The 16,477-nt window shown below is 38.3% G+C and overlaps 1 protein-coding gene and 1 non-coding gene across 2 annotated transcripts in view; one reads left to right on the top strand and one right to left on the bottom strand.

The window, feature by feature from the left end:
- Positions 1 to 13,219, bottom strand: part of SMARCA1 (SWI/SNF related, matrix associated, actin dependent regulator of chromatin, subfamily a, member 1) — an 80,125-nt gene extending 66,906 nt beyond the window's left edge. The window contains exons 1-6 of the mRNA XM_037731031.1: positions 12,886 to 13,219; positions 7,875 to 7,961; positions 5,766 to 5,932; positions 5,034 to 5,134; positions 4,825 to 4,925; positions 1,539 to 1,718 (exon numbers count right to left, since the gene is read on the bottom strand). Of these exons, the coding sequence (XP_037586959.1) occupies positions 1,539 to 1,718; positions 4,825 to 4,925; positions 5,034 to 5,134; positions 5,766 to 5,932; positions 7,875 to 7,961; positions 12,886 to 13,059 (810 nt within the window). The 5' untranslated portion in view covers positions 13,060 to 13,219. The remainder of the gene's footprint in view (positions 1 to 1,538; positions 1,719 to 4,824; positions 4,926 to 5,033; positions 5,135 to 5,765; positions 5,933 to 7,874; positions 7,962 to 12,885) is intronic.
- On the top strand, positions 8,090 to 8,163 carry LOC119468100. The gene has a single exon (XR_005196717.1). It is a non-coding gene; the product is annotated as a small nucleolar RNA SNORD112 (small nucleolar RNA).
- Positions 13,220 to 16,477: the final 3,258 nt, after the last annotated feature.

The raw sequence follows: 16,477 nt of genomic DNA, 5'->3' as shown, positions 1-16,477 counted from the left end.
AAAAAAAAAAAAAAACAAAAGAAAAACACTGACTTTGAAGACTGGTTTTCAAGATTAAGAAATTTTTCCAAGCCAGGCACAGTGGTGCACACTTGTAGTCCCAGCAACTCAGAAAGCAGAGGCGGAGGATCACTTGAGCCCAGGAGTTCAATGTTGCAGTGAGCTATAATCGCATCACTGCATGCCAGCCTGGGCGACAGAGCGAGACCCTGTCTCTGGTAAAAGAAACAAACAAATTTTTCAAGTCACCAGCATCCTAACCTCCTCATGAAGCAGAGCTACAGCAGTCATAAATTAAATATATCCACTCATTCTTTAAAACTCCCAAAGATATTTCATAAAACCCTTAGATTTCATATAAAATAGCTGAAAGCCATAGATTTACATTCTTACTGAGATGTTATGAAAACACAAACCTAGATATTTATCTTTTGCTTTTAATCTTTAAGAAATAATTTTAGCAAAAGCTCAATACTTTAGAAATGCAAAGTTTATATGGAATAATATTACATTAGATAACAGCGATGACCAGAAAGGGTTCTAAGTGACTAATTTGCTTTGCGGAAATATTAGACATAGGGAAGAACCTGGCCTGTAATTGTAAATTTATGAGCTCAGTATTTCAATATTAAAATGATTTATATGTTAAATTTAAGTAATTTTTCTTCAAGCAAAATGATGAGGATAAAATGCCATAATTCATTATGCTACCATTCTTTTGAGGATATCTTTTGATAACCTAACCAAATATAAAAAACAGAATAAATCTCTAAACTATGTTCTCTGGAGGCAAAATAAAAACAAAGTTTAATAATATGCTTTCTAAGCTGGTTATTTGTTGTAGTATTTTTGCATAATTTAGTATTTTTAGATTAATTCTACAGTCCTAAAATCATTGTAGCCTACTAAAATGACAAATGGTTAATTTAAAACCCCACCCCCAAAAATGCCCAGGGTTTCTAATATTACCTAAGAATATACACAGACATGTATTTTTCTATTCAAAGACCAAAACTAAAAGCTGTGTCTATGCATAAACACAAAACACAAGGCACTCTGTACATATAGAAGGGGTTCCAGTTGCGTATATATATATATGTGTGTGTTTATACCAAGTCAAAAGTCAAAAACTTAAATATAAAATTTTAAGTCATGCAAATTTATACATTGTTGCTTCAAAATAGCACAAATGAGAGTCACTGGTAAGATATATTGTCAATTAAATAAGATGTTTTTAATAAAAAGTCACTCAAAGTACAATTCAAAACTGCTTAGTTTAATGAACTAGTTAAAGCAAACGTAGATAAAGCATAATAATGGACTATTATTAATAGGTAATACACCTACCTCATGGGAGTGTTGTGAGAATTAAATTAATAGATGCAAAGCACTTACAACGGAGTCTAGCTTAGAGTATGCACAACTTTGGTGTTATTTAGTAGTAGGCAACTCAGATCTCCTTAACAGCAATAATATGTAACTAAACTCCAGAAATGATGTTATTCTTGACTGCCTTTTTACACTTGTTTCTCACTTACTCTGGCATCCTTGTCTCCGACAAAACAAATGACCCGGAGAGATGGGACCCATCGTTTAAATTCATTCATCCAGTTGTGTAAAGTAGACTTTGGAACTAATACCATGTGAGGTCCAGGAATATTTCGGTAGTGTTTCAGGTAACCAAGCAAAGCAATTGTTTGTAAAGTTTTCCCAAGACCCTGCATTATCATCACAAGGAAAAAAGTCCATGAGCATTTTTTCTGTAAGGAAACATTTTGTTAGCAACAACATGACAAAAGATCTTTGTCCACTATCTCGAAAAGGCAATTAGGTTTCTACTAATTAAAAGTAAAAATACTCTTTTTTAAGAAGATAATCAAATCATTCTAATTTGGTATCGTACTTATGGTGAGCACAAAAAGAAACCAAGACCTCGAAGCCGGAATGTTGCTCAACAAAGCAACTTCCTAATTAGAACATTTTTACTCCTAAAGGAGCAAGCAATCTACTATATAATTTTTCTACTTGTTCCAAAGTTAGGAATTTTCTGTGTGTTTGTTTTACAAAGACATGCTTCCTTTGCCAGCCTGCTTAGATACGGGTCTTTCTTTCCTATTGTTCCTAACATTATTACAACCCAAACATTAAATATTCAGACTATGTGTCTCACAGGGCTTGTGGTTCTGTACTTGCATCTCACACTCTTAAAAAACCTTAGGAACCACAAAAGAACAGAAGTTTGCAGCCAGAAAGAACCTTAGAGAGCTCACCAACTCCAGAGGACTTTTTAAAAAATAATATATTTTGGAAGTAGTCTTGATGAGAAACAAAAACATTTTTAAAATAAAATAATAATAATAATATATTCAATATCCATGAACCCATACTATCCCATGAGAAAGGGAACTAAGTCTTTTTGGTCTCTTAAAACTGCTTTTGGTTTTATCTCTGAGCAAGATATACACTTCTTTTTATAAATGTATGAGTATATCTATTTTTTTACATTGTATCCTATCTGATATGTCACTTAATAAGACAACTTTTATGAGTGCTATACATCAAAACCTTAAAATGTTTATACTCCTTAACCAAGTAATTCTACTTCTAGGAATTCTTTGGAAATAATCTGAGAGGTACAGAAAAGCTAAATTACAAGATCCTTATAGTGGCATTATTTATACTATACATCAGGCAATCCAAATGAATAAAAATAAGAGGGAAGGTGAATAAAATTATGGTACCTCCCAAGGATTATTATGCAATAATTAATTATGTTCACAAAATGTCTTAATTACATGGAAAATATGTATGAATGTAAATAAATCAGAATGGCTAATTATATATACAATATGATTTCAACTATACAAAATAAGTATATCCAGAAGAAAAAGATTACAAAGAAATGTGCCGAAATGTTAGCTGTGGTTACTTTTAAGTAGCAGAATTATAATTTTTATTTTTTTATTTTTTTATTTCAAATTTTCTATAATCCTTAAAGTGTCTTTCTATTTTTTAGTAATTAAAACATATCTGGTACCGGCCGGGAGCAGTGGCTCACTCCTGTATATCCAGCACTTTGTGACACTGAGGCGAGTGGATCACCTGAAGTCAGGAATTTGAGACCAGCCTGATCAATATGGCGAAGCACCATCTCTACTAAAAATACAAAATCAGCCAGGCGTGGTGGTGAGGGCCTGCAATCCCAGCTACAGCTACTTGAGAGGTGGAGAAAGGAGAATCGCTTTAACCCAAGAGGCAGAGGTTGCAGTGAGCTGAGATCACGCCATTGCACTCCAGCCTGAGCAACAAGAGCAAAACTCCCTCTCACAAAAAACAAACATAGCTAGTATGAGCATAAATTCATAACTAAAAGTCTTTAGGTCTTTCATGTTTAGACAGGCTGCAGCAAGAGCTGCTTGGGGCAAATAATCCTGGTCCTTCTGTTGTCCAATTAACCAAACTCCTCCCCCTCTGAGCTGACCGGTCTTTAAAACATAACACCTAAATATAAGGAGCTACAGACCCTTGCTTTAAGGGATCCTCTGCCACACACTTAACAGTCGCTCAACCAGGGATGAGTAGGATGAGTACTTACGCGACTGACTACCAACTATACTAGACGCCGTAGGGCACACATCATGTGGCTCTTCTGGATAACGGTGATTACAAGTATGGTTTCAGAGTCATATAAAGACGAGTATCATTGAGTTATATGGATTTAGAACTTTCCCTGGCCTCTCTTAAATCCCATTTTATTAATTTGGTCTTAAAACACAGATACAGGCCTTCATATACTCCCTTTTTAGCTGCTGAATTAGCATCTTATGTGGCCTTACTTTTTCCTGTTATTTTATTTACACATGTATAATTCCTTCACTGATTTCTAAAGCCCCACCATGCACTGTACTGTATCAAGATTCAACATTACTCTTTATTTGTTCCTTATTCCATCTATGCACTTTTTGATTGTTCACAAGTCGAAATATTTATATTCATTCATGCATGCATATATTCAGTCATTTATATATTGTTCAGTTTGTATACCCCACCTCATTCTCAAAAGGATCAGGTAGCCTACAATGAAAACATGGAACATAAATTAATGGCAAAATAGAAATAAAGAGAAAATAAGGAAAGGAAAGTAAGAAAGACGAGCAGATAAAAAACAGGAAACACAGAAGTACACACGGGGAGACCATTAAAGGTTACATAAAGGCTCCATTTGGGTATTCATCTTGACTCTGTGCTTCCTGGAAGCCAAACTGCAAACAAAAACAAAAGTACAGGGAAGGTTTTTGGACCATTTGAGGAAAGCTCAGTTAAGAATTTTACGGCCTGTGAAAGTCTATGTTCCAAAAGTTACTTAATGAAACAATTCTAGCCAGGTGCTGTGGCTCACATCTGTAATCCGAATACTTTGGGAGGCCGAGGTGGGAGGACTGCTTGAGTCCAGGCATTCAAAATCAGTCTGGGCAACATCGCGAGACCTGCCTCTACTAAAACTAAAAATAAAAATTAGCCCAGTGTGGTAAGCATGTGCCTGGAGTCCTAGCTACTCAGGAGGCTGAGGCAGGAGGATCACTTGAACCCAGCAAGTCAAGGGTGCCGTGAGCCAAGATTGCACAACTGCACTCCAGCCTGGGTGGCACACAGAGACACTCTCTCAAAAAAATAATGATAATTCTAAGACTACAAAATATCTTTTACATTTTAACAACTTTAAAAAAGCCTCCAGGCATTGGGGGGTGGGTAAGCTCAGGTTTTTCAAATTTACATAAAAATCACTGATAACTGAGAATGTATTTTTAGCTACCAATTCCTTACCATTTCATCAGCCAAAATGCCATTGACTCCATTTTCATATAAAGAGATCAACCAGTTCAGTCCTCGAATCTGATAATCTCTCAGTGGCCCCCCTTTCACATCTGGGGAAAAAAAATGCAAGGATGTTTTACACTTTCATTAATACACTCACGTAAAATTTTTCTAAAAGCAAATTGAAAAAGAACTCACCAATGTGATGAAGTACTTACATGAAGGTGACACCTCAAACCTAATACACACATTAGATGTTTTCCGACTCTCCGACAGTAGCTCTTCATCTTCTTCTTGCTCTGTGCGCCTGTGGCGGTAGCTGAAATAAAATAAAGAAATCCCTTCACATTCTACCCAAACACGGAGGTATCAATTAAATCAGTGTACATGGCTATTATCTTTTATAGAAAAAGAATGAGCGGCTCACGCCTGTAATCCCAGCACTTTGGGAGGCCAAGGCGGGCAGATCACAAGGTCAAGAAATCGAGACCATCCTGGCCAGCATGGTGAAACCCCATCTCTACTAAAAATACAAAAAATTAGCTGTGTGTGGTAGTGCACGCCTATAGTCCCAGCTACTCAGGAGGCTGAAGGCAGGGGAATCACTTGAATCCAGCAAGTGGAGGTTGCAATGAGCTGAAATTGTATCACTCCACTCCAGCCTGGTGACAAAGCAAGACTCCGTCTCCAAAAAAAAAAAAAAAAAAAAAAAAGAATGAGTTGTCCAAGGTCTTACTTAGAAATCGGTTGAACCAGCCTACATTTGTACGATCAGCTTCTAGTGAGAAAAAAATATAGTTGCCTTCAAAACATAATTATAATGGCAATAATCTTATCTTTCATCACATGAAGTTATACTGAACAATGAAGAGGGAAGGAGTGCAAGGGAGGACAGGAGGAAGAAAAGGCAGGAGAAAGGGAAGAAAGTAGAGAGAGAGGTGCCAACATACTCTCCAGCAGAAATTAAGCTCTGCTTTTCATCTTTCTTTATTCGAGGACGTCCTAATTTCATGTTCAGTGGAGATGTTGGAGATTTCTGTGCTGAAGGCTGAATGAAATGTGCAAATAGTTCTGTCTGCTTCAGTAAAAATTCAAATCTCTTTGCTCGGTTGGCTTTCTAATTTGCAAAACAAAAGAAAAAGTAAGGACTTTCCTTTGTACTCCTTCAAAGTTACTTAACAAATACTTGCATTGCATTTACTGTGAACAACATTCTTAGCACTTGAAACATAATCCATTAAATTCTCTTTAAAAACCTATAACATAGTTACAAGTATCATCTCCACGGTAATTACATGATACTGAGGCACAGAGAGGGTAAGTAATTTACCCAAGGTTGCACAGCTAATAAGCAGCGGAATTTTAAAATGTATTTTCAAATAATTTGAACAGAAGCCAAATGATCTGACGGGCTGTAAATTCCCCAATAAGAAATACCCTTCTTCTTTTTTTTTTTTTCTTTTCCTTTTTTATTTTTCTCACCAGCACCCAAGAAAAAGGAGAAATACCCTTCTTAAAGAGTCATAATCATAAACCAAATCTTCTTTCCAAACCATTTTTTAATTTTGTTAAATACTAACAAATTTAAGCATCAAATATACAACATATCCCAAATACTGAAATAAAAATTAACTATGATATACATACCATAAACAGAACTCTTAAGAATTTTCAAGTTATATCCAGAAATAACTTAAATTTTTAAATACAATATCATCTTGTCTTAAAATATTTTCAATGTCATGGTATAATAATGTAATAAACATTCCGCTCTTCAACCACAGGGATCTAGAAAACTATAATTTATGCTAGTAGCATATGAAGTTTCTCCCCAAAGTAAGCAGAATTTGGGAAAAATATATAAATATACACAAAATAGTTAATATATATTAACTATTAAAAGTTGATGTGTATTCTAATTTCTCAATAAACTGTAAAAGGTCATGGAACGTGTACCATATACAGGCAATAAAACTTTGTTTCACTAAAAAATCTTAAAAGATCAAAAGATATATACATCATTCTAGATAAAGGAAAAATAAAGACTATTTATTTATTCAAAGTCACTTTCCAATCACAGAGTAGAGAATACCTGATTGCTAACGAAGGATGCATAATTAATAACCCAAAAAATATACAGAAGAGTTCATTAACATAAATATAAGTTAGATAAATTCAGACCACAAGCTGGAAGGAGGCCAAAAACTTTCCATTTTATGTTATCCTCACTGGAATGCTATTTTTAGAGTTGTTAAAACATTGCCTATATACATTAGATGTGGCCTTAAACATTAAGGCATGGAGTCTTATAAAATAGCTATCCACAACCAAAAAATGTATTTCATCTCTACTGATTTTTATATTACTGTAAAAACAACCCCTCAGAGAAAAAAAAAAATTTCAACCACCTGTTAAATTCTTGAAAGATCCAAAGCTATAAGAGTTTAGTTAAAATTAAAGCTAAAATATGGATTTTAGTGACTAAAAATTAAATAATTTAATGTATTATAGCAAGCAATATATGAATATAATATGAATGAAGATTATGCTGCTTCATTATGTGATATTTTCATTCACTGGACAAATATTCTTCCCTCAAGAAAGTGTACTGATATATTACATGTTTCATTAACGTATAGCATTTATTCGTATGTCCAAAGAAGGAGAAAGAAAGATATGTCAGTCTGGCTTTGTGATTGGATTTCTCTTATGTCACAAAGCCACAACGGTATTGCCACTGATATTTTCATCTAGTAAATAAAATATTTCTATCTTAAAGCACTTTATTATGGAACAGACAGCACTGAACAAAAATGAGATGTGACTTCTAGTCTCAACTATTACATATAGCTTCCCAGATCCTTTATTTCCTCATCTGAAAATGAGCAGGTTAATTTACTCAACAAAAATATTATGATAGAGTGTATATTAAATTACTTTCCAATTCTAAAATCGATGATTCTCCATGCATTGTATATACACATGTATTTTTCACCTTTAACATCTCAACTATCAAAATTAACTACAGAATTCACTGTCCTATCCAAGAGTACATTTACCATTTTCTCTTCATATTCTGGGTCCATTTCCTTTTCAGATTTAGGCGCTTTAGCAGCAAGTTTGAGTTGAAAAGAAGAAACGTTTTTCTAGAATTTCAAAGAAAATAAATGTCATCAAATTGCAAAACAAGGTTCTTAAATTGGTCAATGTTCTCATTAGAAGAAGACGAAAAGTAATTATATGACTAAATATATAAATCAATGTGGGACATGCATGGACCGATGATGAGAGAGCATGTCACGAAGCAAGGCTTATGATTAATCCAGTTCTGTACACCTGAGGTCCAATAAAAAAAAAATTCTGAAAAATCATGACTGCCAGAGAAATATTAGTTGGAATAAAACCCAAAAGGTGAAACACTGAGCTTTCTCATCCACTCTTTAATTTATATAGTGTAAGAAAATGTGCAAAATTAAATAAGATATTTTAAAATCTAGAATAACCACAAACAAAAGAAATAAAAAAAAAATATTAATTCTCAGAAACACTCCTTTATGTCATGGAAATAGGCCACACTTTCAGAAGAAAAACTGTGGTTTCTGTTCCTAAAACAATACTTTTCAAATTGTTTTCATAGTATAAGAATATTTAATTTTTTATGTAATGCAATGTGATCACATATACTTAAAATAATTTAATAGTAGTTTTAAACTTTTAGCTTATGTTAATTTTCTCTAACTGGAAAGAAAATTACTTTATATTGCATAAATATTCTGTAGAAGTAACTTGTCAAGGCTATTAACTATTAATGTTTGATATTTTTAAACCGTGATTTAGCAAAAACTAACATCAATCAGTAACTTAATACAGAAATTACCTGGGGAAAGGGTTTATCTCATGCACCCTATCCTTTGTAAAGACAAGCTTGTACCGGCAAATATAAATACATATATAGAATAAGCCTCTTTCCCTATAAGTAACCAAGATATAAAATAATAAAAACACAAATCTACCCATCAGAACCGAAGACTATCTCATTTTTAACACAGATGACTTTGCATAAGTGAATACACAAATTTGTTTGTGAAAACTATCATGGCTTTTGTCAACCAGTTTCTGAAAACTTGGGTCAAAAATCAACAGAATGTGACCTTAAACATAAGAAAAATATGGCCCCTTTATGTCTTTCGACATCTACTAAAATTTCTATTTTGAGGAAATCCAAACTGAGATTATGAAATTTGACCTTGTCCAGACTCTTACTTTGTAGCACTGACCAGATATCTTGATTTACAGCATCTGATACGTACATATCTATGTGGAATGCTTTGAATGTAATCCCGGATGGATGAGATAGAAAACTGCTAAATCTCCCCTCAAACTCACACTTTGAAGCTGCCATGTATAACATAAATCATATTCACTTTCTAAGCAACAAGAAATATTGAGTATCAAAATCCGTATCTTTATCTTTCATTCCTTGAAAGGCTATATGAAATCCAGTTTTCCGGTTTCAAAATACTGAAAATTACTTTGCCTTATATTCATAAGCATATATAATAATGTGGGAAGTACACTTACAGAAAATTAAAGCTTTAATCCTAGAAAAACATTTTACTCATTACTTTTTTGCTTACCTTGCGGTAGACTACCATCAAAATCTAATTATATGCTAATTAAAATTCCTAATCTTGAGCAGTGCTATTAAAAGCTGTGGGTACTTAATTGGCACTATCTTCCACAACAAATTTTAAAATACCTACCTTCTAAACCTCATTTGTTTATGTGTGTGTGTATGTGTATTCTCAAAACTATATTTTTCCATACAAGTAAAGATCAAGGGTGACTAAGACACTCTAATGAATTCCTTTGGATTTTGTTATCTGAGTCTGGGTGCCATGAGAATGCAGCACAAGGTCAGCAAAATGGCTTATTTTAAAGACCATGACATTTTTCTTGACGTTTTTATTCCCAAAGATACCATCTCCAATTTCTAGTGTTGGGTAATCCAACCGTCACTTAAACCAAGTAAGCTCAACAACCAGTAGGCAGGCAGAAATACCTCTGAGTAGGTGAATGTCATAGGTGAATTCACTAAATCTCATCTACTGTATACAACATGAAAGCACTCTCGTTCAGAAACCTATTTTTTTTTTAATTTGGTAGACAATTCTACCAAGTTTAATAAACTGGCTTCCCATGTCACCGAGAATACAAGCAACAGTAAATAACATGGGAAAGATCACTAGAGGAAGGCGCTCTACAAGAAGCCACAGCAGAAATCCAGAACAAAAATGTGTCTTCCACTGCAGTAGCTTCCCTGATCCTTGGTGTGCACGTGTTATTTCCCTCTCCCTTCTTTATCGCTTTATCACTGACACTTTTGTATTTTACAGTTATTTTTAAATGAGTTTATGGTTTTGTTACACTTACATTCTTTATCATAAACTAACATATTCTTTCTGGTGAAACCAGAAACAGTGATAGCTGGCCAGGCTCGGTGGCTCACGCCTGTAATCTCAGCACATTGGGAGGCCGAGGTAGGCAGATCACGAGGTCAGGAGTTTGAAAGCAGACTGGCCAATACGGTGAAACCCTGTCTCTACTAAAAATACAAAAATTAGCTGGGCATGGTGGCAGGCTCCTGTAATCCCAACTACTCAGGAGGCTGAGGAAAGAAAATCGCTTGCACTCAAGAGGCGGAGGTTGCAGTGAGCTGAGATCGCGCCACTGCACTCCAGCCAGCCTGGGTAACAGAGCAAGACTCCATCTCAAAAAAATAAATAATTTTTTTCTACCTTCTGGGTTCAAGCAATTCTCCTGCCTCAGCCTCCCGAGTAGCTGGGATTATTGGCACCCACTACCATGCCCAGCTATTTTTTTTTTTTAATTTTTTTTTTTTTATTTTTAGTAGAGACGGTGTTTCAGTGTTTCACCATGTTTGCCAGGCTGGTTTTGAACTCCTGACCTGAAGTGATCTACCCGCCTTGGCCTCCCAAAGTGCTGGCATTACAGGTGTGAGCCACTGCGCCCAGCCAGATAAATTATGTTAAAACATAAACACAATACTGGAAGAGTCTGGGAGGTGGTTACTTAACTGAGAAGGAACAACCTGTGGGATTTCAAGTGCCTTTGTGTCACTGTCCAGAGTGCACTAACTGATGGCCATGAAGAAGCGGTTAATCTGCACTTTTAGTACACAATTTAAAGTGCCAAGGTAGTATATAATCCAATTTTTAAGGAAAAATTAAAAATAAAAATTATGCAGTGGCTAAAACAAACTTCAGATATCCAGGAAGTTCCTGACATACAGCACCACATTTCCCTATCCTGGGTGGACAAATGAAGAACTGGTAGGGCAATTTCTGATGAGGCAACAGAGCTGACAAATATATAGGTACCAACTCAGTGTTTATTATATGGGTTATTTTATTGGTCCCTCGTTTTTTCACCATTCAAAATTTTATACAAAATTCAGAAATTCATACAATCTGGAAACTCGACAACCTTTCCTGCCATACAAAAGGCAGTTTGGCACTCACATTTGCCTAGTCTAGGGAATAAAAGGCACATAGACGTTTCCGAATTTCCCAACATTTGATTCATATTGATGCTTGGTATTATGCCCAGTTTTAATCAACAATATTGTCTTACTAATCCAAGTACCGCGTAGATCTTACAATGCATATGTTTTCTACGGTTTTCATTTAGCACTACAATTGTCCTTCTGTTTAGTCAACCTTGTAGCAGTAAAATATGTCACATAAGCAACTGCTAAATTTAAAATTGCTCTTCTCATTTAGGCGAAAGGTGTTAATTTTCCTCAAAAGCTTTTCATTTGGTCGTATAGTATAATATAATGATTCAGACAAAGCCACTTGAGATCTCTAAAGCATAATTGCCCACCTTTTTAAAATTGCGATGACTACTCGTAAATGAGAAAAAAATCCACCCATAAACGATTAGTTATGCAATTTTATCATACATCCTATTTTTATGTCAATTTTTCAGTGTTTTATAGTTTTATTTGCATGTCTCAGTCCACACGAAATATGCCTTATGGAGATCATACACATTTTCTGGATTGGCTTTAATAGGTGTCAGAGCAGTTTCCTTACGTTAGAAGCAGCTCATCTTGGCGACGCTGAGTTTTTTAAAAATTAAAGGAAAAAAAAAAAAAAAAAAAAACTGTGTGTGTCCAGGAGCCAGCAGCGCCCACTAGGAGAGGGAGGCGGAAGCCTGGAAAGCTTGGGGCCGGATTGAGGGACCATTCGGGTGGCCCTGGAGTGAAACCTTATACCGTCGGGGGCGGGGCAGGAGAGGGTGAGGGTGCAGATGCTGGAAATTTTCCTAAGCCAGCGTCCACGGTTCCTCAGTTTGGGGGGGGAGGCAGGGGGGGACGACGCGGAGAGCTTCTTTCCTCGGGGTGACACCCCCACCTCGGCAGGCGGGGTTCAAACGAACAAGGGATGGTTTTTTTCCTGCCATCCAAAAGACCGACATTGCCAATGAAAGAAAGAAATGTCTTCCCTGTCACCCTCCACTCCGAAATTCAAATTACGAAAAGCAGCACCTTGAAATTCAAATTACAAAAAGAAGCCCCAGCAAAACCCCTTTAGCGCGAGTGTGGGATTGAAGGGCCCAGATTTCCCAGGCAGAGGCCGACGGGAAGGGGGGGGAGAGCGAGCGAGCGAGAGGAGAGGGAGAGGCGGAGGCTTTTTCCTGCACGGCCCCATCCCCCACCCCGTTACCCGAGTTCCGGGAAGGTGGAGGGGTTCGGGGGGCTGTCGAGGGGCTCCCGAGCCCCCAGGCCCCCGGAGAGCGGGCACCCCTCCACCCCGCGCCGCTCCCGCCCGCGCCCAGCCCCGCCCCCGTTCTCCAGGCGGCGAGAAGGAAAGGGGGAGGGGAGCGGACGCCAGGCGGTTCCGCCGCCGACCCCCGCACCCGCCGCCCCCAGCCCCGCAGAGCTTCGCGGGTACCTGTCGGCGCCGAAAGGTCAGGATTTGGGCCCCTCAGAGGGGCCAGTCACAGGATTTCTCCACCACACACACACACCCCCTTCCTATTTACCTCCTTCTTCTTCTCGCCCTTCTCCGTGGCCGCGGTGGCTTCGGTGGCCGCGGCGGCCGCTCCCTCCTCCTGAGAGGTGGACGGCCCCGGCTGCTCGTCCTCTATGACCACGATAGTGGCGGTCGCATCCGCGGCTGCCACGGTGGCTGCCACTGCGGCGGTGTCCTGCTCCATGCCGTGGGAGCGGGAACGAAGAGGGGGACGAGGCAGGGGACGAGGGCTCCTGGGCGGCGGCAGTGGCTGCACTGGAAAGAGCTAGATGGAGCAGGGGTGGGGAATCACTCCGCTTCCAACCCTTCGCTCAGGCCCCCCCTTCTTTAAATAACCCTCAACCCTGCCCCACTTCCGTCCACCCACCCTACGTCATGGCCTCCCCCCGTCACTCTCCCCCCTTCCTCCACCCCCCCTCAACGATCGCGAGACTCCCCTTCCCCACCCAGAGCCCGGGCCGGCCCCGCACGACCAACTGTTGCCGGAGTGTGGGGCGCGGACAGGGGTGGAGGCGGGAACCCATAACTCGCGGCCCCCTAAAAAATCTCCTTTCCCAGATGCCCCCAACAGTGAGCCTGAGCTCCCCTTGCAGATGCTTGCAAAACGAATCCTCTTTCCCTTAAATCTGCTCTTTGTACCTCGGGGCGCTTTCCCCTTTTGCACAAAGAACTTTTCCTCTGCTCATAACTGTACTGTAGAAGGTCTTTCTCACCATTTGCAAAGAGAGGAACCCCTCCGGGGACTGCTCTTTCCCAGGTTCCTAAAGAGGTCAAATTAGCGGTGCTGTTTCCACCTTCGTAAATTCTGCAGGAGGAGAGGCACTCCTTTAATCTCTGGATTGTACCTGCAAACAATCACTTACAACTCAAAGTCTGACTCTTAAGTTTTATGTATATTCTGTTTTCACCTCTGGTACCTCTCAGGTGGCCAATGTGCAGGAACCCTTCTGTTGCCTTCACCACTAAATTTTTTAATTCCTAGGGGACAAGGTCAAGATCCCCCACAGAACCTGGGGCAACATGTGGTAGGCACTCAATATTAGTAATTGAAATGAATTACTGGGATTTTTTGGCATAGGTTCTATTTGCACCTCCATTATTATTTCGTAGTAATACAACACTGATGCTATGAATGATCATGGATATAAAAGCATTTCATGATACGGAATCAATCAGCGTCCATCAGCAGATGAAGGGTTAAGGAAAATGTGGTTTGTATACACAATGGAATACTATTTAGCCATAAAAAAAGAATGAAATGTTATTTGCAGAAACATAAATGAAACTGAAGGACATTATGTTGCATGAAATAAGCCAGGCACAGAAAGACAGATACCACATGTTCTCACTCATATGTGGGAGCTAAAAAGTTGGTCTCGTGGAGGTAGAGAGTAGAATGATAGGTACCAGAAGTCTGGGGAGGATGTGTGGGGTTGCTGAGGATTGATGAAGAGAGGTTGGTTAATGAGCATAAATATACAGTTAGATGGAAGTGGTAAATTCTAACATTCAGAGCAGAGTAAGGTGACCCTAGTGAACAAACAATGCAATGTATATTTCAAAATAGCTACAAGAGAGGACTTGAAATGTTCTCAACACATAGAAATGATAAATACCTCAGGCAATGTATGCTCTAAATACCCTGAATTTAGAAGCACCCTTAAGGACAGCAAGAGTGGAGGATTTCTTTTTCACCAAATTGCAGCTATGGGAAGATAGAATTCCTTTTTTGTTGCATGAGGCTGCAAAGGAGAAGAGCTCAAGAAATGTTTATCATGTATTGGTGTGTTCCTGCTTTCAAGTCAGCTTTGTTCCACTGTATTTCTCATTGCCAGTGTACATTATTTCAGTTACATTGTGGGTTAAATGCACTTTTGTGAGGAAATCTGGGAAACTCACATCCCTTTATAACACCTTTTTTTGGTGGGGACATGTGTTCCAAGTTCCAAAAAAAGAATTTAGAAATTTATTTGGGGGCAGAACATATTTGTACGTTGGCAATTTCCCATGCATGTATAATACAATCCTTCCTTTTTGAGATGACGCGGCTGAAAGTGCTACCAAGTATATGAATTTGGCTGGAAAGGTCGATGCTTGGTCAACAGACCTTGCCACAGGATTCATGTAAATATTGCCCTTTGGCTTGTGGCAACAGCTGCTATTTACAGAGCATGTGCTATCCTTATTTGTAAATCTGCCTAAAATTCATGATCTGTAGACTTTGTTCAACAAGAGTCATCTCATTTCTGAGCCTACTCAACACCTTGCTCTATCTGCTACTACTATCCCCAATTATGTCTTTTCATTTGAAATGATCTTGGATTGCTCTATTCCATTGGGATTGGAGAACAGAGCAAACGTTTATAAATAACTGGGAACCTCAGAACTAATCCCAGTCTACTGGTCAATATGTCCATTTTGGTAGATTATAGAAGTTGTTCAACAATCATTTTCGAATAGCCAATCTTGTTTAGCAGCTACTAGAACATGACGTGCCCACTGGTGATATTAAATGTTTTATAAAGTTCATAAAGGCAAAGCTAAAGGCTTCGTGTTCCTTCTCTTATTTTGTATATGAAATTTGTCATTGAAACCACAGTATGTCTTAAAAGCACATCGCGATCCCACTGATTAATGTTCTTTAGAAACTAACACAAAAGATTCTGGACACGCTGTCTTGCTTACAGCTACAGCAACCATTCTGTTCATATCAGTAAGCTTTCTCACTGTTTTTCTTAAAGACATTTATGATAGTGGCATTTTTGAAAATGTGATATTTCCTTGGTGCTCTGTATTTTAAGGAAAACGTCATGGTAATAACTAGTATACGTCTACCATTTCTTGACCACCCATTATTGTATTAGGCATGGTGCTAGATTATTTATATATGGTATTGCTAATCCTCCCAATAATCCTATGAAATAAATATTATCCCTATTTTACAGATGAGAAAATGGAGATTTAGGCTAAATAACTTATCTAAGATTCCACAGCTAGTGACAGTAGACAGATTCAAACCCCAGAGTGTCTAGTCCAAACCTCATCTTTCCACTTCATCTTTATTAAGTTATCTGGTCTTCACAGGGCTTCCCCCTTGAAAGTAGAAATCATATTGAGAAAATGACTGAAAAATATTTCTGCCATCTGTCTCCGTGGTGTTCCCTCTAAAGCAGCGGTGTCCAACCCTCTGAATGTGAGAACTTTTTTGCCTATCTGTGCTGGCGGATATCATGAAAATTATGCATGGACTTTTTTTTTTCTTTTGCTTATCAGCTATCGTTAGCATTAGTATTTTATGTGTGGCCCAAGACAATTCTTCTTCCACTGTGGCCCAGGAAAGCCAATATGTCCAAAAGATTGGACACCCGGGCCGGGCGCGGTGACTCATGCCTGTAATCCCAGCACTTTGGGAGGCTGAGACAGGCGGATCACCTAAGATCAGGAGTTCGAGACCATCCTGACCAACATGCAGAAACACTGCCTCTACTAAAAATACAAAATTAGCCAGGCATGGTGGCTCATGCCTATAATCGCAGCTACTCAGGAGGCTGAGGCAGGAGAATCACTTGAACCCTGGAGGCAGAGGGTATAGTGAGCCGAGA

Source organism: Cebus imitator, unplaced genomic scaffold, assembly GCF_001604975.1.
Source record: "Cebus imitator isolate Cc_AM_T3 unplaced genomic scaffold, Cebus_imitator-1.0 Scaffold376, whole genome shotgun sequence".
Classification (NCBI taxonomy): domain Eukaryota; kingdom Metazoa; phylum Chordata; class Mammalia; order Primates; family Cebidae; genus Cebus; species Cebus imitator.
This window is presented reverse-complemented; position numbering and strand designations above follow the sequence as displayed.